General features: G+C 40.7%; 2 protein-coding genes across 2 annotated transcripts in view; both read right to left on the reverse strand.

Annotated features, from left to right (window-relative positions):
* The window catches only part of atrn (attractin), a 142,750-nt gene extending 138,351 nt beyond the window's left edge, over window positions 1–4,399 (reverse strand). The window contains exons 1-2 of the mRNA XM_016679927.1: window positions 3,771–4,399; window positions 1,109–1,179 (exon numbers count right to left, since the gene is read on the reverse strand). Of these exons, the coding sequence (XP_016535413.1) occupies window positions 1,109–1,179; window positions 3,771–4,144 (445 nt within the window). The 5' untranslated portion in view covers window positions 4,145–4,399. The remainder of the gene's footprint in view (window positions 1–1,108; window positions 1,180–3,770) is intronic.
* A 6,130-nt stretch (window positions 4,400–10,529) lies between these two features.
* Window positions 10,530–23,891, reverse strand: part of LOC103149415 (eukaryotic translation initiation factor 2-alpha kinase 3-like) — a 46,767-nt gene continuing 33,405 nt past the window's right edge. Inside the window, exons 17-27 of the mRNA XM_016679928.1 lie at window positions 23,528–23,590; window positions 22,439–22,616; window positions 21,867–21,933; window positions 21,133–21,255; window positions 19,636–19,785; window positions 18,270–18,822; window positions 18,018–18,191; window positions 16,704–16,877; window positions 16,516–16,617; window positions 15,137–15,199; window positions 10,530–14,225 (exon numbers count right to left, since the gene is read on the reverse strand). Coding sequence (XP_016535414.1) covers window positions 14,043–14,225; window positions 15,137–15,199; window positions 16,516–16,617; window positions 16,704–16,877; window positions 18,018–18,191; window positions 18,270–18,822; window positions 19,636–19,785; window positions 21,133–21,255; window positions 21,867–21,933; window positions 22,439–22,616; window positions 23,528–23,590 — 1,830 coding nt within the window. The 3' untranslated portion in view covers window positions 10,530–14,042. The remainder of the gene's footprint in view (window positions 14,226–15,136; window positions 15,200–16,515; window positions 16,618–16,703; window positions 16,878–18,017; window positions 18,192–18,269; window positions 18,823–19,635; window positions 19,786–21,132; window positions 21,256–21,866; window positions 21,934–22,438; window positions 22,617–23,527; window positions 23,591–23,891) is intronic.

Below are 23,891 nucleotides of genomic sequence, written 5' to 3' on the forward strand. Positions count from 1 at the left end.
CTGCAAATGTGGCTTGTACCAAATGAATTGGCTGACTTAATGTGATAGACTTTCCATTGGGGAGTGTGTGCCGTGCATTTCTAGGTTCTTATTGGGAATTCGGTCACAATATCAACACTTTAGTGGGTAGGAAGAACTAAAAGTTTCTGAACAGGAGTGAAGGGGAATTTTCATAAATTTTTCCCTACAAAGCACAAACAAAGGTTTTAGAAACAGAAAGTTCAAAATCTGATTTGAGAGCCATAGAGCATCAAGTTCAGATTTTCATATTAAGTCGCACAGGCCCATTTTTACACACTTTGAAACGATTGTGAAAACAACTGAGCCTGTTCTGAAAGAACCACATGGAGAAAGTTGGTCACGTCAGATCTCCAAGTTTATAGTTTTTTAATCTCAAACAACTTTTTTCACTTAATTTTAATGCATTATTCTCTCTTAATTAAACCAATATTTGCCATTGTACAACTCACAATGGCACTGACTGAGACAAAAGACAATTTTAAAAATATTTTCTGTCTCTTGTAAATAGGAAGTCAGACCTGGAATGACAAAATTTGAGATTTTATTTTTAACCCATATGAACCAGCCCTGCTTGTAGATGAACAAAGGGAATTATGCTGCGACATTTTTTTTATTTTTCCCGCTGGGTTTGTTAGTACAGATTAACAATAAGGTTATGTTTGCATCGTAACCTGTGGAATTTTATCACAGCTTTCAACGACACAGTTAGAGACAGCTTTATTTCTTTAGTTTGCTTCAAATCTACTCTCGACCTTTGATTGTTATGAAAAATACCAATGTCTTTTTGGGTTGTAAATTTTAATTAGCACGCAAAATAAGACATTGAAACTATTCTGTTGCCTTTTAGAGTTCAGAGCGACAAATCTGAATCGGTTTTTGGCAGACCAGCGCTTCACGGATACCAGACATTATAAACTGGTAAATACGATTATGCAGTCAGATGATAAGTGAGAAAATTCTGTTAAAAAAGGGCCACGAATCTAAGATTGTGGTTTACCAAACCCCTCTTGCTGGTGGCCTTGAGCATGTAGAGTTTCAGCCATGTTTCTTTTCTTTTTATTATTATTTTTCTTTGTGTAAGCATGACCAAAGGCAAACCGCTCCGTCCAGTCAGCACCGACCCTCAGCAACTGGCTGGGCTTCCTTTTCGCCATCCAACTGCTGAGCCACACACAGCACAACATGGCATGGCTTACACGGGTTCAACTTTACAGCCTAACAGGCTGGCAATGTGCTGAGGCAGCATGACACGAGGTAGCAAATTAAACCTGAGGAAGATGGCGCCTATGCTGAATCGCCACTTAGCCGGTGAAGACGCGCTAACTCGCTGCAAAATCAGGAAGACTGGCTTCCATGTTCGACTCAGTTCAGGGTCCGGAGAAAGTAAACGAGGGGAAGAGCTGATCTCTTACTCTGCTGCTCGTTTGTGTCGAATCGGTGGGATGATGTTCAGAGAGGCACAATGCTGTCCAAAGCAGTCAGTAATATGAATGAAGCTGTCATCAAGTGATGCAGATTATTATTATTTTTTTCCCATCTCAGTGAAACCATAATGTATTTTTTACTGCTCTTAAATAAAAAATAAATAAAATAAAATCAATGTGTTTGCATCCTTGCACAATCATTTGCACCGTTTTATATTTTTTTATTTTTTAGAAATTTATTTAATATCAAAGTAGAAATGCATGGTGTGGTACATTACATTTTTACTCAATTTTAATGAAATTTCCACTTCTGTTTTTCTCCACTGGTATATACTGTATTGTAAATAAGACTGTTTTTTTTAATGCTCAATACACATGAATATCATGTACATTTTTTTGGGAACGTGAACCGACATTCCTTGGATCATGAGTCTGATTTTTTTCTAAGAACTGCTCAGTATTTTCTCTTACAGTCTTGTACAGTATATTATGATTTGTTATTTTTAATGTGGGTTTTTACATACATTGTTTTTAACACTTTTACAACTTTTTTTGTGTGAATTATTATATCTGATGCTGCCTTTACACCTGATTTCCCCTTATTGGGACAATAAAAGGTTGTTTTTAATTTTAAAAACCTTTAGTGATCCCAAAGGAAAGTTAACTCCGCTCTGCTCTACCACGACGACATGAGAGGACGTCAACATGGAGCTGCTGTATTCCACATCCTACACTGGGGACAGTTTGTGAGCGTTTCCTGTGTTTACCACCACATTATGAACTGTAACTCGCAGCTGTTTCCACACAGCTCAAAGGCTTTATCGTCAAGTAAATATTGTCCAACCTCGACTTACGCTCGCGGGAAACAGAACGCGTATTAGCCTGACGCAATAAATCAATTAATCGCATGATGATGTCAGAACAAGCAAGGTCGTTTCCATTTGTGAAATTGTTTTTCTTTCTACCAAAAAACTGGACGACAAAAGGCTCCAGTCTGGTGTTTTGGTCTCAACTTGTTGTTGTTTTTTTTAGGGCAATTTTGTTTACAGAAACTCCAAGATGCACTTATTCATTTAGGATATTTAACATGTCTTAAATATCCAAATGTTAAATGTTTGTCAGAAATTAAAGTTTATTGATCATCAAGAGGGTGTACTTGCATTATTATACCATTACCGTTATATGACTTCAACAATATCATCGTTTATCGCAATAAATTCAATTTATCGCCCATCTGTTACCATGACAGGCCTAATACGCTCACTCCCTTTAATGTAAAGCCTTTTAAGTATTATGTTTGTGCCTGGAGGTATTCTGAGCATACTTATTTTTTCCTCCAACTTTCTTCAGATGGAAATTGGAAGAAGTCACATCAGTGCCTTGAAAAAGTTTCTCAACTTTTATTTTTTTACATATTACGTTACAAAGCCAAACTTCAACGCATCTTTTTAAAATGTTATGTGACAGTCCGAGTAATAACCTGACTTAATCAAATAATTTTAAAGAACAAAGGGAAATCGTTTACAAACATTTTTTGTGTATAGATTTAGTCTTAATGAGGCGGCATAATGAGGTGCTTTCTAGACTCATCTTTCTCTGCTGATACAGCTGCCCATCTCTTAGGGAAGATCTCCATCAGCTTTACAAAACTAATAAAAATTTAAAATTTTTGCCTTTTGCAAAAGGAGCGCTTTAATCAGCGCAGCAGTGCTTCTTGGAGATGAAAGCATCATGCAATGAATTGGGAGTTGATGGAAAGACAAATTAAGCCAAATAAAGAGCAAAAAGTCTTACAGAAAGTAAGAGACTTCAGACATATAACCAGACTTGTAAAGAAGAGCTTGGATGCTTGAAAACTGATGTTCAGACTTTCTTCATCCAGACTGAGCTTGAGCTGTTGTGCAAAGAGGAACTGACAAAAATGCTAATGTGTGGATAGACACATTAGCACTACTTCAGCCAAAAGATGTGCAGCTGCAACTCCAGTGAAAGATGACTGTGCAGATGTACAGATGTCACATTAGTCCCCCTGATTTTTATGTAAAAAAAAAAAAAAAAAAACTGATGTTCTCACAGTTTCTTTGCACTTCATAGGTTTATCTCGTTCTGTCACATAAAAGCTTAAAAACATACTCTTGACGTTTGTGGTTGTGATAGTCTAACGTTTTGCTATTTTTAGTACGTTGAATTAACAGCCTACATAAATACTTATCAAAGAAATTTTGATTTAGACTTAAAGAGGACAATATTCAGCGGAGAGCCTTGTTGGTGTGCTAAATTGTGTCCAGACAAAGTTACTTTTAAACTAATTTTCTCTCATTTCACATTAGTCCCTGTGTTATAGTGACAGAACCTGTAGTAGTAGTAGTAAAGCGGTGTGCTATTTCTAACGCAGAACAAACCACCTGAACCGGCCCCAGTGATGGAACCAGCGGTTTGCTGTGCTCGGTGTACCTGAATCGCCCTCCGCAGTGCTGGCATTGGTCCCCAACCCAGCCGGAGAAACACACACAGCTGCCCGTAGCGGTGTTACACTGTCCGTTCATACACGGTTTGTCGCATTCCTTCGCCTCGGTGAAACCCGGCAGCCCGGAGAGCAGCACGACGGCCGAGAGCAGCAGCGCGGTTGTGAGCATCAACAAGCTCCGGCCGGGACCAGAGCAGGAGCCCGAGCAGGCCCACCGCGTCGCCCCGTACATTCTCTCACAAAAGATGGCTGCTTGAGGCAGGCGGTCAGCCGCTTCGGGGGATAACCACCCAGGGAGCTGTCAGTCTGCGGGGGCTCCTTCTTTATCGACGCGGTTGTAGCGTTTCCCTGGAGGTAAAACAGCGGAGGCTCTTCGCTGAAGGAAAGGCTTCGCTGGTTACTTAGTTTCCATCATTTCAGGGACTGTTTCCCAGCGCCGCACCGAGCCGCATATTGACGTCCAGAAGTGACGTTATGGCGACGGAAATGCGCAACGCAGCGTCTGTGGCCTGAAACCCTTATTTTGAAAACAGGTAATTTATCCCGCCTCTTCAGGTTGGTAACTCCGCTATGAATCTCGGTGTCATTTCTCACATCATTTTAATTTATTTATTTTAAAGAAAATTACTTATACAATTTTACTTTCCTCCTTTGTACTCCTGCATTGCTCGTTCATATGAACACCATTCACTCTTTCAAACTCATAAGATACAAAGTATGAGATAAAGTCATAATTGATAAGTCTTCAAGACTGTGGAATCATTGGCGTCATCATTTATTTGTGACTCAGTGAATAATGTGTCATGTTTATTTTTTTATTTTTTATTTTATTTTGTTTGTTTTTTACCTTTTGTTTTACTATGGACCTTTTTGTGTCTGGAATAAAGATTGATTGATTGATTGATTGATTGATTGATTGATTGATTGATTGATTGATTGATTGATTGATTGATTGATTGATTGATTGATCAAAATTATGAGATACAAAGTCATAATTTCGACATTCAACTTAGTAGTTTTGAGATTTTAAAAAAATATATGAAACACATTAAGATTATGCTGTTGATGTTCAATTAAAAAACATGTAGTTGACGTGAATGAGAACTGCATTTTAAATATTTTAGTGAGGAGGTCTTCAAACTAAAATATTTCATGGCTTACAGTTTCATGTAAACACTGAAGTTTCAAGTTCAAATAATGTATCCTTAGGCTACATATTATAATGTTGTATTATATTAGGTGTTGTTTGTAACTGTCGCGAGTAGGAGGGAGATCTGATTTCTCTGATTTCACGTGATATTTCAGAGGAAGTGATTTATAAACTGGGAAAGGAATAAGTATCTGTTGGACTGGGGAATCAATATAATTTAACAATTATCATACGTTATTATCCAGACATAAAAACATAAAACATCTGGTAAACCCATATGTTTTATCACTTGCCATTTTGTGCTGCCTTTTTATTTTCAATTATTTGTCACACACCAAAAAAAAAAAAAAAACCAGTTTCAACAATTACATTTTTCTTGAAGGTTTATTGATTCCAGCTTATAAATGATGAGCAGTTTCAATTGTATCTCCCATCTTACAGTGATTGACTGGCACTTGGACTTTGCAAACGGCAGGAAAACAACTTAACTTCTTGACTGACAAAGTCAAACTATCAAGAAACAAAAACAACGATTGGAATCAGGTCTCAGAAAAATGAAACCGTCAGGAAATGCTCCACAGTATTTGTAAAGTTGAGAGAGTCACCAAAATGTAAAGTTCTTTTCAAATTAGAACAAAGAAAGTTGGTGGAAGAAGAATAATTGTGAGTTCATCTGAAAGGCAGTGGGTTTGTTTTTAGCTGATAAAAAAAAAAAACAAAGCAAAAGGCATAATCAGATTTAGAGGCTGATGTAACAGACTCACTTGATGAACAGAATACTTCAGATAAAACTACCTCTCTTGTAGTTTTTCCCAAACAACCAATCAGAAGAATGATAGCAGTGACTCAGGCAGCCCCGGTGGAAATGCCAAACAAGCTTTGACACATTTCCCTCGTCGCTCTCAGCTTCGCTCTCCGCTGACAGAATCCAAAGCACCAGACGGGCTTGGTGTCAGATACGTTTGGGACCAGCAGTGTCTATGTGCACATTCACAAACTGAAATCTGCCATTTTTAATATTTCTTGTGAAGTAATTGTCTTCCTCCTCCCTGAGTGGTTAGGGTACCAGTCATACCAGCTGCAGCAGCATTCGCATATTTCAGACCAAAACCCGTTCATGTTAAGCCTGCTGTACGATGGTCGGACATCCCCATCATGTCTACACTTGAATGTAATTGTTTGAACAGATCGATGCGACGCCATCAGGAATCTGGAAGTTGATCCCAGCGATGACCCAGACTCGTGCAGCGCCGTTATTCTCTTCAAGACATCTTGGCTGATTTTCTTTTGACTTTCCCATCGTTACAAAAAAAAAAAAAACAACAGTGTCTTCCAGGTGTGGAATTAAAACACATCCACAGGTGTGACTCCAGCTAACTCATATGTGTTGATTAACCTATCAGAAGTTTCCAAAGCCACATCATCATCATCTGGAGTTTCCCTTATTGTTTAAAGAGATAGAAGAATAGAATAGAAATATCTTTTATTGTCCCACACTGGGGAAAATTCAGGTGCAACAGCAGCAAAGTGACACGCAATTGAGTCATGTAGCTTCACAAAAAAAAGTATAAAAATACCAAGTAATATGTATGCATAATTTGAATAAAGGGTCAAAGGTTGCATTATTTTGACATGGAAGAAATAAGGGGAAGAAAGCAAACAATCTGTCATGTTTGAGGTTTTTGTGAAGGACCTTTGTACAAAGATCACACCTGATAAGATAAAGTACATCAATCGTCCTTCACAGTGATCAGACTGCAAATGAGCAGAGAGAGAATGGGTGGGGAAAGACCTAGCAATGGGGTCAAAGGTCAGGATTTGAACCTCTGATGGCTCAGTCAAAACTAATACTTCTGTATGTGAGGCACCAGCGTAGCCCCAGGCAACAGCCCCACTGGCACAAACAAATCCTGGTTTTTAAAGTAATGGTCTTTGTCTGTGGGTTTAGACAGTTGGTGAGCTGAACTGAATGTTCACTTTGTGTCCGTAATGCGTCCTCGATTAACCTCCAGTTTAACTTCTGCCTCCAGCCAGTGGTGTTATCTAATGCCAGAATATTCTGTACCTCTGAAACTGTAACCAGAAGGGTTCAAAGCAGTAACAGAGGACATGTGTTTGTGGTACATAGGTCAGAAAAAAAAAAAAAAATTCTGACCTGGTGATATCACTTATATGCTGATCAGTGTTGAGTTAGTGCAAGAAGAGACAGACAGATAGTGAGGCCAACCAAATAAATCTAACATGGATCAACTTGTTGCACACAGACAAAGAAATGATGATGGCCAGTGCAGTGTTTTGGGATTGATTTAAAATAAGATAAAAAAAAAAAACAATAGTAAATATGACAATAATAATAATAGTAAAATAAAACAGAAAACCTAAGAAAAAGAAGTTAGCTAACAGGATAAAATAAATCTTCACTAAATAATATCTAAGGAAATTGTAGCCAAAAGTGTGGAAATGATCAGTGTGGCCATGATGTGTCGTTGTGAGGATTGGACCCAAATGCAGGCGGAGGTGGGGAACAGATGGTGGATATTTAATGAGAAAATAACAAAACAATGAGTTACAAAGCAACAGGGAGGACAAGGGGAACGAGAGCAGAAACAAACGAGAACCAGGTACAAGGAGGTAACAGAAGAATCCAGCGAGGAATGAAGGAGACTGGAACTGTCAGAGCTGGAATGATGACATGGGACTGAATGATAACTGGGTGCAGCTGTGAGGGCGGAGGAGAAGGCAGGTTGAGGGAGAGAGAGAGGGAAAGATGCCACAGTGGAGGCAGAAAAAACAAAACATGAATAACTATAACCAATAATAACTAAACAAACACCAAAAAAGGCTAATCAAAAGAAAAGACTGAAACTAAGGCTAAACATGGATGAACAATGCAGGTGGACAAGCAAACAGAACTCATGCTTCAAATATACGTAACTAGTTTGGTTCAGAATCTTCACTCTGTAATCTTGCACCCAAAGTCAGGGTTAGACTACAGTTACACTCTCCTGTGGTCTGGAGCCCAAAGAGTTAACTGCTCTGGATTAAGAAGAAAAATCCCAGCTCAACCTCAGAGACCACGTCTGGCCAGACAGAAGACACCCAAACTCCACCGTCCACAGCTGACTGGGAAAAAAAACTCAGCGTCAGTCAGGGTTTGGCCCAGAGATGAGTTTATCCAACATGACAGGATGAACTGTGGAGGTTAACACAAAGGTCAACATTTCACACTGTAGAGTCATTGCATAAATGTTGTTTGATAAGAAAATACAAAATAATTATCTATGCACAGTCATGAGTCTACATATTTATACACTTTGACTTATTTCAGTTTTACTGATTGAGTGACTAAGAAGGTTCTCCTTCATAGATCATGTTTTTTGTCCCGCTGTGGGGAACACCTTGTCAGAAGTTTGAATTTATGTCAGCCTTGCATGAATGGCAGCAGTAGGGGCCCAGACCCTCACAGTGTACTGTAAACAGGGCTGCCGTAGCATCAGTAATAATTCAAAAAACATTTTCATTTCACTCAGAAGCTTGTTGGCAACCGTACCTCAGTGTGCAAAGCCAAACAGTCTGCAGGGGCTTGACCCCAACCACAAGGTCTGTCTGCTAGCTTGTGGAAAGTCGGCTAGTGTTGCTGTGAAGAAGCAACTTTTACACTGATTTAGGAAGTAGCAAAGCTTCATAAAGCAGTGGTAGCAATACCTTACACCACGGCACCTAAGAAGACATTGGTTTGCAGAGGTTTTTCCAAGTCCAACTCCACCACAGTGGTAATTAACGGTGTGCAGGTACCTGCTGTCCTCGACTCACAGGGAGATATTTCACCCTTATCTAGAGAAGCTGTGAGCTTCATACCTGTATGGCTAACTTTAAATGCACATGAGCCAGTGCTATCAACACCATTCAGTGTGCCAGGGAACTATCAACCACGTCTCTGCATGAGCACAAGCTGAAAGTGTTTGAAAGCTGGTGTGCAGACTGCCTCCCATTGTTGGTTGATGGGGTTGACCTCATAGGACCTTATTGATAAAGGCAATAAAACAATTTCACACAGAGAAGATAACTGGCACAGTTTCAGCCTTTCATACTGGCTTCAGGGCTGAAAAACAGCAGACAGCATCCATTGGTGAGTCATTACATGAAAAACTCACACAGCAAAATTACCCAGTGGCTCCACTATGCAGCCTTCCCACTGCTTTAAAAGCCATTTCTTGTTCTCATTTTGAATGTGTGAAAGAAGTTAAACACTAGCTCCACTGGCCAAAGAATTTGCCTCTTTGACATTTTGAAAATAAATCTGCTTAATGCAAACATGCCAATTTTGAAAAAAACTCATTTTTCCATAAAAAGTTTTGGCGAGAGGATGAGGTGGTTTTTCTATCAATATTGATATTGGTTTATGTCGAGTCACATGACCGACAACCGGATGTTGCCACTGGCGCAAAACAGGAAGAAGAAAACGACAGGAAGTAACTGGAGGATTATGGTGCAGGTGTGCTTTTTATGACTTGATGCGTGAACAAAATTATTCATATTTGATTTGAATTGTGTTTCTCATTTAATGGAAACACAGCAATTGGAAACACAGTGGTGCAGTTGGTAGAGCTGTTGTTTTGCAGCAAGAAGGTTCTGGGTTCGATTCCCAGCCCTGGTCTTTCTGCATGGAGTTTGCATTTTCTCCCTGTGCATGTGTGGGTTTTCTCCAGGTACTCCAGTTTCCTCCCACAGTCCAAAAACATGACTGTCAGTTTAACTGGCCTCTCCAAATTGCCCCTAGGTGTGAGTGTGTGCATGGTTGTTTGTCTTCTGTGTTGCCCTGCGACAGACTGGTGACCCGTCCAGGGTGACCCTGCCTCTCGCCCGGAACGTTAGCTAGAGATAGACACCAGCAACCCTCCTGACCCCACTAAGGGACAAGGGCATAAAGAAAATGGATAGACAGCAATTGCGGGTTACTCTTTTTTTTTTTTTACATTAGCGGAATATTGACAAAGTTTCCTGCACATTTGTAATGGATACAAAGCTAGTCATGCTAATCGGGAGAGTGGTGTTAGTTTCTCTTAAGTGATAAGCTAACAGAAAGTGGTGCATAATGGTGAAGTGGAAGGAATGTGATCTGTGGGTAATAATCTGATATTAATTGAATTAATTGGTTGCAAATGTTTCAGCCTCAAGTCTTTTTGCAGTCTACCAGCTCTGACATCCAAAGACTGAATGTTTTTTTATTTTTATTTTGTCCATTTTGTTCTTGCAGGACAGGAATGAACATCACTTTTTAAGTCAAATATTATCAGTTGGATTCAGGACACCATCAAGGTCATTTCTGTAGCGCTAATTTCATTAGCCAGACATGCTAACAATGGCTCTTGTGCTAAACGTAACCAAACAGCATGGATGACATTAGAAGAAAGTACTTTGTCAGAACCTTAACTGGCCAACAAAACTGATGACACACACAACTGTGAAAATTGTATAGAACAGTTTATTAAATTCAGACTTATAAGAAGTCGTATTCCAATGCGCTCCATGGCATGAAGCGCTCAGTGTAACGCCAACCCACAAAGGATTGATCACGAAACATAAATAAACCAAATCGACATATTTACAGTTCAACACGGACAGACGGAGAAATGAGATTGGTGCACAGAGACCAAAGCGTCTGCGTGTGCAGGCAGAGGCTCGAGACGCACAATGGAATTGGTTTCCATTCAAACAATTTATCCGAGAAAACGACTCGGGGTTCCGGAAAACAAACTAAGACGGAAAACCTAGGATGGGATCACATTTTCTTGGTTTGACTGTTGATACACCAGTCAGCAATGCTTCAGTCAGTATAGAGAGATGATGCGGTATCTTACTAATGTAGTCGAATAAAGTTGTGAAGGTTTGTCCCATTATCAAACATGTACTTGGAGCAAAATCCAAAAACTCCTGATGAATGATTATTCCAAACCCTCCTGTGAAATATAAACCAGTAATCAAAGAGAAAAATTGCAACAATATTTGTAGGAAAAAAAAAAAAAAAGTCGGAAAAGGATTAAAGTAACATACAAAACAATGCCTGGAGGGTTTGGTTTTGATGAGGCGAAATCACTTAAAAAACCATCCAGCTTCCACTTTTAACAGGGCGGGCCCTGTTTAAATTTGGAAACTGAGAATTTTACAACTCTGAATCATCTTTTGTAAACTGACCGGACGAACGAACAAAAAACAAAAACAAAAAAAAAACATCAGTTTGACTTCCTCCATCTGACAGTCAAGACTAACGTGATCTAAAAACCCTGAAGAGTAATGAAAAAAACAAAAAACTGCACTCATTGTGAAAAAAGAGAAGGTCTTTAGAAAAGTACAATCATAGAAAGCACAACCTACAGCTAACAGTTTGTGTGTGTGTGTGTAGTTCCAAAAAGCAGGTCATGTGACTCTTCCAGGGCATTAAAACAAAGGCCATGTGGATCACACACCCGTCATCAGGTCCAGGTTCCCCACAGACAGCAGAGGGGATAAAACAGTACCAACCAACTCTTTTTATGGAAATGCTGTATTGCTGCGACACAGGAGAGTTGCAGAACTCAACCTTTTTGTTTTTGTAGCGATGCACCGATCTGACCACAGATTTCTTCAGGTTTCCTTTTACTTCATTTATTAAATGCATCAAAACTACAAAAATTGCTACTACTCCAGGTTGTAAATGCATCAACATTTATTCTCATTTTTGAAGTTCAATGTGAAAAATTTATCCATATACGCTATTAACTCATATACACTAATAATGTATTTTTCTGTTAGACTTAAAACACCCACCTCCATTGTTTTCTTGTGTATGTTATATCTAATCAGTGCTCAGTCTATATTGAAAGTAAAAAAAGATCAGATTTAGGAAAGATGTTAAAGCAAAGTGGCATGTGCAACTACAGCTAGCTGCACAAGCTAGCTGTAGCTAGCTGTAAGTGCTAATAATGTATTTTTCCTCCATTTGATGCACTTACACAGTACAGATACATGTTTACAAGTTGTTAAAATGTATAGTAAATAAGCTACGGGCTTAATGAGATAAGAAAATTCATCTGGTCTTCATCTGACAAGGTTTTATTTGGATTTTAGGCTGAGTTATTGTTGTATTCTTGACTGGGAACTCGGAAAATCTGACTTTGGAATACAAAGCGTATCCATCAGCAGCTCCTGCACATCAGACCTTTTTAAAATGGGGATTTAAGAGGTGGGTACATGTTGACGTCATTTTGGCAGGCCACCATTTTCACAGCTGAAAACGTTCACTAGAAAACGGAGAAAACAAAAGTCGGAGCGCAACGACCAGAACTCACTGAAGTCTAGCTCTGCTGTAGCAGCCGAACCTTGAAATGCTTCACCGATACTGAAAATGACAAACTTCAGGTCTGCTTCACACAGTAACAACATCCACACCGAGAACTGCTTTCACTGCTTGTGTATGGTGCGTTCAAACATTGGAAGAATACCAGATTTTTGAGTCTTGGATTTGCCTGTCGAGCTGAAAATTCTCGGTGCATCTCTACAAAAAACCAAACAAACAATGATTGTAACCATAAAAAAGTTTTAGTTTTGTGCGTTTCAGGGGGGGAAATCGCCAGCAGAAGACTGTTATCGGTTGCAGAAAAGTACACTTAGCCGTCTTTCCAAATGGCACTCCGGGTCCTCCAAGCTCCCCTCTGGTGTTTTTTTTCTTTCCAAAGCAAGGCAACGCTCTCCACTTGGTTCCCCAAAAACATGTGAAAACAAACACTGAGAATAATTTCAAAGAGGTGACCACCGTGGTCTTGTCTCCAGGCGGGGGTCACATAGTAACATTCAGCTATTCATTAACGGCAAAGAGCGAACCTCCTCTTTGTTTTCGTCTCTCACAGTATATCACACTATCTTACAGGTCGATATGAAAAAAAAAGCCTTTTACAAGCAATGGCGTCTTACGATATATACAACATTGGTCAAACTTATCTTAACCAAAGGGAGGGGGGGTATAAACAAAGTTTTGCCTTCAACTATGTACAGATAGTAAAGAAGAGGTGCTAGAAAAGGATTGAGCACCTCAGGAGTTAATCTGGAAAATTTACAGAGAAAAAAGTACTGGCTTTAAGATAAAAAACAAAAAACAACCTCACATTCATTCCTTCATGTTCCCGTCTGATACATGCAAAACGACACGAGGGCTAACGCTAGCATTCAGCCTGAGGGCTGACGGCCCCTTTCTAAAGGCAAGTCACATCAGGCGGACGGGACTCAAACGCCTCTCTATGCAATACGTCATCTCATATTAAAAAAAATGATTATGAAAAAAAGATGGTCGTCTTCTTTTTTATGTTTTCTTTTTCTTTTTTTTGTTTTGTTTTTTTTTTGGTCTTCCAAATCAGGCAGATTGTGTGTGTGGGAACACCACTCTGTGTTCGCACGAGCATCAAAGGCCCCTTGGGAGTGAGGAGTGTCCCCTTGGTTCTTCATACCTGAGGCGTAGCGGTGTGGGATTGAACACTGGCTCAACGTTGAGAGCGAGCAGCACGTTTTGACCGGATTTGTTTGTTTTTTTTTTTATTGTGTTTTTTTTTAGCGTCGGTGTCGAGGATGATTTTGTTAAGAGTGAGAACAGAGGCAGTTTCTGAAAGAGATCAGAGGTAAACGCTGCAGGGAAATCACTGGGCAGGTTTACACACAGCTGGCTGAGAGCAGGATTAAAAAAACAAACAAAAAAAAAAAACTGCCCTTTTTTCTTTTGTTTTGTTGAAATACCCACAAGAAAAATGCTTTTGAAAGAGTCTTTCCCCTCTTACAAAGGGTGAAAGTTGGGTAGTGTAACGCTGCATGAACGATAAATGACTCAGTGTTTTTCTAGAGTTAACTGTGCGGGATACAGTCTACGTTTAAAAAGTTTTTTGTCGCTATTCTCTGGCAGCGAAGTGACCGGGCGGGGGCTTCTCATGTCAGACGGTATCTGAACGCAGCGTTTTCAGCTGGAGGACGCCTGGCGTGCGGGGCGGCCCATGGACGAGGAGCTGTAGGTGCGGGAGCGCTGCCTGACGGCGAGCCGGCACGGCAGCTCCAGCTCCTGGAACAGGGACATGGCAGTGATGTCGGCCGCCTCGGGACGCTCGCTGGGGCTCGGAGAAAGCATGCTGCGGACCATGGTCAGCTGTTAACAGAGAGGCGGACATGTTTGGTTTATGAGACATCAGTGCAGTCGAGGATAGTTTGGCAACACAGAGTGGAGGGATTTTAAAGAGCCTGATAGTCACAGTTTGCACCCCAGGATTAAGTTAATCTCATTACAAAGTAAACAGCTCTGCTAAGCAGCAGCTAAAACACTCACTGGACGAGTCAGTGTCTGATTTTACAAGGAAAACAACTTGGGCTCAAACGATTGAGCACGATTAATTGATTATTTAATCAATTGTCAACTAATTCAGCAATCAATCAATTGTTAAAATTCCTACTAAGCATCTTCTGTTATCCAATTATTAAAAAAATAATCAAATGATCAGCCCTACACTGTACTGATGTTGAGTCCAGCAAAAAGGACTGAATTTTTCTCAAGTTGATCAAATGGTCAAGGGTTCACCAATGGAATGCTGTCACTGCATTTTAGGGAATAAAATGTGTTTTTTTTTTCTTCCTTACTTCAAAAACAAAAATAATCCAAATAGTAGAAATGCATGTGTTTTTTAATCTATTTATGATATTAATATGGAACAACCTTAAGTGGTTAAATTTAAAATCCAATTAATCGATTAATAGTTTGACTAATCGATTACTAAAAGAGTTTTTACTAAGAACACGTTAAAGTTATGAATTTCACTTCATATTGAAGAAAAGCATCAAATTAGAAAGATTTTTTATTTTTTTTCTAATTCAGAGCTTTAGGCGATAAATTAATCCAAAACCACATCATGGTTGGTTTAGGGTGGACGGGTAATTTACATCTACTCTCTGATAATATTACAGGAAAAAAATAATAATAATTGCAATCAAAGCTTCCACAGAAATCAACGAATACAGACGTTAGTTGTGTTTGTAGCCACTAGGTGGCAGCAGATGACCACTCACCTCCTCAGCGTTGTTTCTGGAGAAAAGCTCCGGGAAGCGCAGAGCTCTCACCTCGGTGAGCGTCTTAAAGGAGGAAGGTAAACACCGTGAGTGAGGAGGCCCTGAAGGCTCATCACAGACAAAGGCTTCACCACTGAAATACTGTACAGGACCTGACTGAGCATTTCAGAGCAGAGCAAAGAAAATTAACCAAACCCGTCACTCCTACCGCTCATACTATTTCAACTGAGGAAATATTTTACATTTTGACATTTAGCAAAGAGTTCATTCTCTGAACTTTTCTCCATTTCATCATGCTTGAATCACAAACTTTAATTTGTGATTCAAACCATAATAGTTAAGTAGGAGGAAATCATCTAAAAGGTGGTGAAAAGTTGCAATTGTTAAGTCAATATCTAGAGATTGAAACGTTTGCCTCTCTTTTTTGCAAAATAGTTGATTGAGCTGATTGATCGGCTAATGTTTAATTGATAAGAGGCCATTTTGTTACAAGTTTTTTTTCTCTGACCGTTTCTCATGATATGCTGAAATTAAAAAAGACGCACAATTATATTTTAACATTTTTTTGTGTGAGCTGTATTAAATGCTGATTGAATAAACAGAAGATTATCACATTATTAAACTTATTTAAACATATTACAAACATCCTAATAAAAAAACCCTGAAGTTTGTTACTGTGACATGGTAAAATGTGAAAAAGTTTAAAGGGGCGGTATTATGTGTTTTACAGCCACATAGTGACATTTTCTAGCACAATCAAGTAACAATGTTAACTTTTTGTTTGTTTTTTTAAATGATGTATATATCAAATAAGACTTAAAAGAAACTTGACTTTGTAATTTAACTCTTGGAAATTGGGCCTTTGTCTCTTTAAGAAACTGCTGCTCTTTCTGAAGCTCCGCCTTCAGGAAGTCATCACAACATGGCTCCTCTATTTAACAATGTTTTTACCAGCATTGCTCTGAGAAGTAGCTCCTATAATGAGCTCCAAAGATGTGTAGGTTCACCAGGTGTTTGCTAATTGCTGCTGGCTAGTCTGAAGGAGCTGAGTGAGGGAGAGCTGCTCTATGAGGTGGAAGCTTGAAAGCTTTGTGAGGAGGAGCTGTGCTTCAAAGGTGGTGTTAGGTCCAACCAACCAAGTGCTTTGCTCAGCTGATGGTTGCCATGGAGAGTAAAGGATTTCTCAGTCTTTTAAAATTTGCCTTAAAAGAATCAAGGTAACACTCCAGGTATGTTTTTGACGAGGGAATAACATTACAACCTGATGTAAAGCTCAAAAAAGTTGATTTTACATGATACTGCTGCTTTAATAAGTATGGATATTTCTTCACAGCTCAAAATCAGGAGATAATTAGAGGTCTGTGTGTTTGCCGACTCACCCTCACTCTCTCCATCTGGGTCCTGAAGGGGTACAGCAGCTCGAACAGGATCAGCCCCAGAGAGTAGATGTCCACCTTGTGAGAGTACGAGTTACCGGAGAGCTGCGGGGCAGAGCAGACACGGCGGAGTCAGCCTGGTGTTTGTTTTCTGTAACAGTCACTTCTGCAGCAGCGTTTGTTTCCGTCACCTGCTCCGGGCTCATGTAGAGCTTGGTGCCGACCTGGCCCGTGTGCCGGGTGAGGAGCGGGGCGGGGGTCAACACACTGGGCTCATCCTCGTCGTCCTCTTGGTCCATGGCGGTCACCAGGCCAAAGTCCCCCACCTTCACCACATCGTCCATGGTGAAGAAGATGTTGGAAGGCTGGAGGGAGCAAAGGACAAGACGAGTTGATTTGTGCAGCACATATCAGCCACCAGGCAGTTCAGTGATTAAAATAATGAAAACATCAGCCAATTATAAAACATCCCGTTGCGTCAAATGCATGAAAGTCATCAAAGCAATTAAACATCAAATATGCTGATCAATGTTCCAGTTATTATTAATCAAAAGCAGCTCTAAACAGGTGGGGGTTTAGCTCTGATTTAAATTAACTCAGTGTTTTGACTGTTTTCTGGAAGTTTGTTCTAGATGTGTGGTTCATAGAAGCTGAATGCTGCTTCTCCATGTTTGGTTCTGGTTCTGGTTCTGGGGATGCAGAGCAGAACCAGAACCAGAAGACCTGAGTGGCAAGTTTCCAGTAAGCAAATTTATTTCCGAAATGTCAAATTGCGCAACGACGCGGTCCATGGAAACAGCTAATGAACGACCAGGGCAGAGTCAGTACTGTGGTGGCCATGGCAACCAGACAGAAACACGTCAAAGTGGTTGGTTATCATTAGGAAGGTATTGATTAGTTTTCAATAGGTTGGCTAATGAATGAATGGTTGAAGATTTGCTTGTATTTATCCAGTAGTGATTTATCCAGACTGTTCTCTTTTTTGTCAGTGCTTTACAGGGTTTCCTGTGGGAAACTTGCTAAACCCAGTGGTTGGAGCGCTAGTTCAGTCACCCCACCATGTTTTTGAGTTAAAAACCATTTAAATTTGACAGGAAATTTGAAAATATGAATAGGTACCTATGTGTTATTGGAAGATATTATTAGCACTAAATAAACTGTACAACTGTAAAGTCTTAAAAAAAGGTAAACAAAAAAATAGTTGTTTCAGTCGTGTCATCCTAATTAAAGTGTCCAAAATTTGTTGACCCTTTATCCATGACTTGTCGCTTTATTAGCTGAAGTTGTTAGTTTGTAGACCAATAAATAATGGCAGTGGTTACAGAAACTGGTGTATAAAAAAAACTTATAATAAATAAACAAACAATTCTTAGCCTGGTGGTAAGTAAAGCCTAGAGGCCCGCCAGGCTTATAAAACCCTGGGGGAAATCCTGGGTTTAGTAACTGCAGACACACGGGATGCATATCATTTCTTCCTCCTCAGAGCAGGTTTTGTGTGCCTTTACCTTCAGGTCTCTGTGCATCAGGCCCTTGCTATGCAGGAAGTCGACGGCCTCTGCGATCTGCAGGAAGATGTCCAGACACTGGTTGAGCTCCCTCTGGTCCGGCAGGCACCGCTGAGCCATCCAGTCCTTCAGGTTCTCCTTCCGACAAAGCTGCATCTGGATGTACAGGTACACCTGCAGGGAGGACGCCGTGTTCAAGGACAATCTGACAACAGGACGGCCGAGCGTCTGAGCTGGTCGCTTGGTAATAACCTTTGGGGAAGGCTGGCAGCGCTGGATCGGCTGGGTGGCTGGGAGAGCCAGGGTGAGCGCGACCGGTCGAGGAGGACTGGAGGCGGCCGGCGGTGCAGCCTCCTCCTGCCTGCTGTGAGAAGAAGAAGAACTCTTCTTTTCCGTCAGTGTTCCGGGACCGGCGGCGCTCGTGGCCGAGTCCGTGTCGGCGTCAGCATCGGCATCCCGATCGCAGCCGGAGTCCTCAAAGACGATGTCGAAGGAGGAGGAAGTGCAGTCGCTGGGGCCGCGGGGCGGGCACAGCTCGAAGGAGTTGGGGGTGTCGGAGGCGTCGGGGTCGGCCTGGCTGTCCCGCTCAGACATCAGGCTGTCGTGGCCCGGCAGCGGCTGGAAGGACAGATCGACGTCTCCTTCGTTGGCGCTGAAGCCGGCGTTGCTGTTGGAGAGGAGAGCCTGAGCGCTGACGGATGTGTCTCCGTCTGGACCAGACGTGGGGGACACGGAACTGGACACGGGGACTTTGACCGACAGCACCTCCATGTGGTCGGGGATGCTCATCGGCCAATCAGTGGTACTGGAAGAGGAAGAGTTATTATTACTACAGTTAGTCCACAAGGGAAGACTGGATTTCATTCTGAGGGATTATCAATCCCTCTGCTGGACTACAGGACAGGATGATGTAAAAACAGCTGGAAATACAATATTTACCAGGAATTTACAGATAAATACGCGACTGGATAAAACTTCATTACAGAGTGGAAAACATACAGGAAGGAAACTAAAAGGAAGGAAAGAAGAAAAGAAAGGCAGATAGAAAGAAACAAAAATTAAAAGAAGGAAGGAAAAATAGAAAGACGACAAGGATGGACACAAGGAATGAAGAAAAGAATTACAAAAAGAAGGATTAAAGGAAAAACTAAAAGGAAAGCAGGAAAAAGAAAGGAAATGAGAAATTAAAAGCTAAACCAAAGAAGAGAAGGAATGAAAAGACAAAAATAAAGGAAGGAAGGAAAGACAAAGAAATGATGGAAGGAATGAAGAAAAAAAGACAGATCAAAGGAAAGACTAAAAATAAAAAAGCAAGAAATGAAGAAGGAAGAAAACTTTTGATGGACAGAAAGAGGGAAAAAGGAAGAGAGAAATGGGGGAAGCAAGGGAGGAAGAAAAGAAATTAGGAAAATGAAATAAAAACAAAGTAAAAAAAATGAGCAAAGGAAAGAAAATAGAAAGGAAAGAAAATAGAAAGGAAAGAGAAGTCGGAGAGATGGACACAAAATAACGAACAAAGCTCAAAAACAGAAATATTTTCCATACTCTTATTTCTATGCTAAACCCATCTACCTGGACAGCATGTGAGCCCAGCGACCCCCTGACCCCGCCCTCTAACCTGGCGTCCTTGTGCCACCTCTGGTCCATCTCCTCCTGCCAGCCCTCGGGGGGGCTCTCCTGCCAGGCGTTGAAGTAGCGGATGATCCCTGGGTGCTCCAGCTTAGCCAGGGCCTTCACCTCTCGCATCACCTTCTCCCGGGCCAGCTCCCTGGACCACACACACACACACACACCACAAGGCTGAAAAACATCCAGCTTTCACACTGATTTCAACTACTGCGCTAAAAACTATTTGTGACATAGCAATAAAACGGTAAAACTGAAAGTAAAGCTAATTTTTATACTGCAAGAGTTTTAAAAACACCTTAGTGTTGCTACGGATATGGAACGAAAATACATAGTCCTCCGAAAGTGTGGGAACTGTAACAGTATTTTCTTTATATTAGTTGCAGATCGTAAATATTTAGATTTGACATCAACAGCTGGACATGAGAAAAAGGTCGACTTTTCATGCCACATCTTTATGTTAATTAAGGAACCGAAAAATGGCAAAACTTTTTTTCTTAATCCTTAATCTTGGGAGACTCTTGTGGAAACATCAACCAACCTTATCCACCAATCTCATCTACCTCTGAAAATTAGAAGCAGCTACATTCAGCGACTTTTCAGACAAAAAGAAAAAGGTTGGAATTAGCAGGTCAGGATTTCTAAAGGCTTCGTCTATCAGCCAATCTTCTCTTTCTCCGAATATGAACCATTCTGTCTCTTTGGTAACGCTTCATCTTTGTCTCAAAAGTCCATCAAACTTTGTCCTAAAAGCTTCAGGCTTCTCTCTACTTCTTGGTTTTAGTCGTTTTACTGGCCTTCCAAATGATCTCTGATGTTTGTCGTCTTCAAACAGTAAACTCTGCGACTAATACAAGTTCTGCAATGGTTTCCATCATCTGCCGCTGATGTTTAAATTGGTCTGTCTGTTCTTTTCTCTTCCATACATTCCTAACAATGTGGTGGCTATTGCCAGTTTTTGTGCAATATCTCTAGTTTTTCCATCTTCTCTTCTGTTTAGAATTGCTATTGGCTGTTATTCCTTCAAACACAATCTGGTTTTCTTTTTGGACACAACTCTACACCATAAATACAGTCTACAAACGCAAACCCAAAATGAGAATAAGACTTTCAGCTATATTTTTTGTTTAAATGATCATGGCAAGAGGCCCAAAGGGGCAACAACAAACTATTTTCAGTCACACATCTCATTGTTAATATTTGCAACCAAAGCCAGAAGTAGAGAAATTGCCTTCATGGCTGCAATACTTTTTTGGAGGGAGTCGTACAAATCGGTCCGCAAGTGTTAAGAGAAGCAACATTAAATATCCATGCTTGCGTGTATAAATAATAAATGCAGCGCTAATATTGGTTTCAAAACGCCAGTTAAGCGTTTGTGTGGTTTTCTGTGTTTAACAAGTAGGCCACAGCTTACATAACCGGCTTTAAAGGAAACAGAGCCAGTAGCCCCCAGCAAGGAAGTGTGCTGCAGCCGGGCGAGAGGCGCTACCTGTTGGGCAGGCGGATCCTTTTGATGGCGTAGTTGCAGTCGTCCACCTTGTTGCGAGCTTCAAAGACGACGCCGAAGCCCCCGTGGCCGAGGCACTGCATGGGCTCGAAGTCTGTTAGGTACCTGGGAGGCAGGAGGGGGGGGAGAGAGATTCACGCTGGTTATCCCTGGGCAAGGAAGACTTCACAGTGTTCAAGAGAACTTTGGAGAATTCAAGGTAAAACACAGAAAATATTCACTTGCTAGAATTTGATTACTGAGGTTTTCATCATCCATTCAAAATTAGAGAGGCTGTATAAAGTTACAGGGTCTCTACAGGCTTCAGAGACAAATTTAAGACTNCTATGTACAGATAGTAAAGAAGAGGTGCTAGAAAAGGATTGAGCACCTCAGGAGTTAATCTGGAAAATTTACAGAGAAAAAAGTACTGGCTTTAAGATAAAAAACAAAAAACAACCTCACATTCATTCCTTCATGTTCCCGTCTGATACATGCAAAACGACACGAGGGCTAACGCTAGCATTCAGCCTGAGGGCTGACGGCCCCTTTCTAAAGGCAAGTCACATCAGGCGGACGGGACTCAAACGCCTCTCTATGCAATACGTCATCTCATATTAAAAAAAATGATTATGAAAAAAAGATGGTCGTCTTCTTTTTTATGTTTTCTTTTTCTTTTTTTTGTTTTGTTTTTTTTTTGGTCTTCCAAATCAGGCAGATTGTGTGTGTGGGAACACCACTGGGTGTTCGAACGAGCATCAAAGGCCCCTTGGGAGTGAGGAGTGTCCCCTTGGTTCTTCATACCTGAGGCGTAGCGGTGTGGGATTGAACACTGGCTCAACGTTGAGAGCGAGCAGCACGTTTTGACCGGATTTGTTTGTTTTTTTTTTTATTGTGTTTTTTTTTAGCGTCGGTGTCGAGGATGATTTTGTTAAGAGTGAGAACAGAGGCAGTTTCTGAAAGAGATCAGAGGTAAACGCTGCAGGGAAATCACTGGGCAGGTTTACACACAGCTGGCTGAGAGCAGGATTAAAAAAACAAACAAAAAAAAAAAACTGCCCTTTTTTCTTTTGTTTTGTTGAAATACCCACAAGAAAAATGCTTTTGAAAGAGTCTTTCCCCTCTTACAAAGGGTGAAAGTTGGGTAGTGTAACGCTGCATGAACGATAAATGACTCAGTGTTTTTCTAGAGTTAACTGTGCGGGATACAGTCTACGTTTAAAAAGTTTTTTGTCGCTATTCTCTGGCAGCGAAGTGACCGGGCGGGGGCTTCTCATGTCAGACGGTATCTGAACGCAGCGTTTTCAGCTGGAGGACGCCTGGCGTGCGGGGCGGCCCATGGACGAGGAGCTGTAGGTGCGGGAGCGCTGCCTGACGGCGAGCCGGCACGGCAGCTCCAGCTCCTGGAACAGGGACATGGCAGTGATGTCGGCCGCCTCGGGACGCTCGCTGGGGCTCGGAGAAAGCATGCTGCGGACCATGGTCAGCTGTTAACAGAGAGGCGGACATGTTTGGTTTATGAGACATCAGTGCAGTCGAGGATAGTTTGGCAACACAGAGTGGAGGGATTTTAAAGAGCCTGAGAGTCACAGTTTGCGCCCCAGGATTATGTTAATCTCATTACAAAGTAAACAGCTCTGCTAAGCAGCAGCTAAAACACTCACTGCATGAGTCAGTGTCTGATTTAACAAGGAAAACAACTTGGGCTCAAACGATTGAGCACGATTAATTGATTATTTAATCAATTGTCAACTAATTCAGCAATCAATCAATTGTTAAAATTCCTACTAAGCATCTTCTGTTATCCAATTATTAAAAAAATAATCAAATGATCAGCCCTACACTGTACTGATGTTGAGTCCAGCAAAAAGGACTGAATTTTTCTCAAGTTGATCAAATGGTCAAGGGTTCACCAATGGAATGCTGTCACTGCATTTTAGGGAATAAAATGTGTTTTTTTTTTCTTCCTTACTTCAAAAACAAAAATAATCCAAATAGTAGAAATGCATGTGTTTTTTAATCTATTTATGATATTAATATGGAACAACCTTAAGTGGTTAAATTTAAAATCCAATTAATCGATTAATAGTTTGACTAATCGATTACTAAAAGAGTTTTTACTAAGAACACGTTAAAGTTATGAATTTCACTTCATATTGAAGAAAAGCATCAAATTAGAAAGATTTTTTATTTTTTTTCTAATTCAGAGCTTTAGGCGATAAATTAATCCAAAACCACATCATGGTTGGTTTAGGGTGGACGGGTAATTTACATCTACTCTCTGATAATATTACAGGAAAAAAATAATAATAATTGCAATCAAAGCTTCCACAGAAATCAACGAATACAGACGTTAGTTGTGTTTGTAGCCACTAGGTGGCAGCAGATGACCACTCACCTCCTCAGCGTTGTTTCTGGAGAAAAGCTCCGGGAAGCGCAGAGCTCTCACCTCGGTGAGCGTCTTAAAGGAGGAAGGTAAACACCGTGAGTGAGGAGGCCCTGAAGGCTCATCACAGACAAAGGCTTCACCACTGAAATACTGTACAGGACCTGACTGAGCATTTCAGAGCAGAGCAAAGAAAATTAACCAAACCCGTCACTCCTACCGCTCATACTATTTCAACTGAGGAAATATTTTACATTTTGACATTTAGCAAAGAGTTCATTCTCTGAACTTTTCTCCATTTCATCATGCTTGAATCACAAACTTTAATTTGTGATTCAAACCATAATAGTTAAGTAGGAGGAAATCATCTAAAAGG

This window comes from Poecilia formosa, unplaced genomic scaffold, assembly GCF_000485575.1.
Source record: "Poecilia formosa unplaced genomic scaffold, Poecilia_formosa-5.1.2 Scaffold226, whole genome shotgun sequence".
Taxonomy (NCBI): domain Eukaryota; kingdom Metazoa; phylum Chordata; class Actinopteri; order Cyprinodontiformes; family Poeciliidae; genus Poecilia; species Poecilia formosa.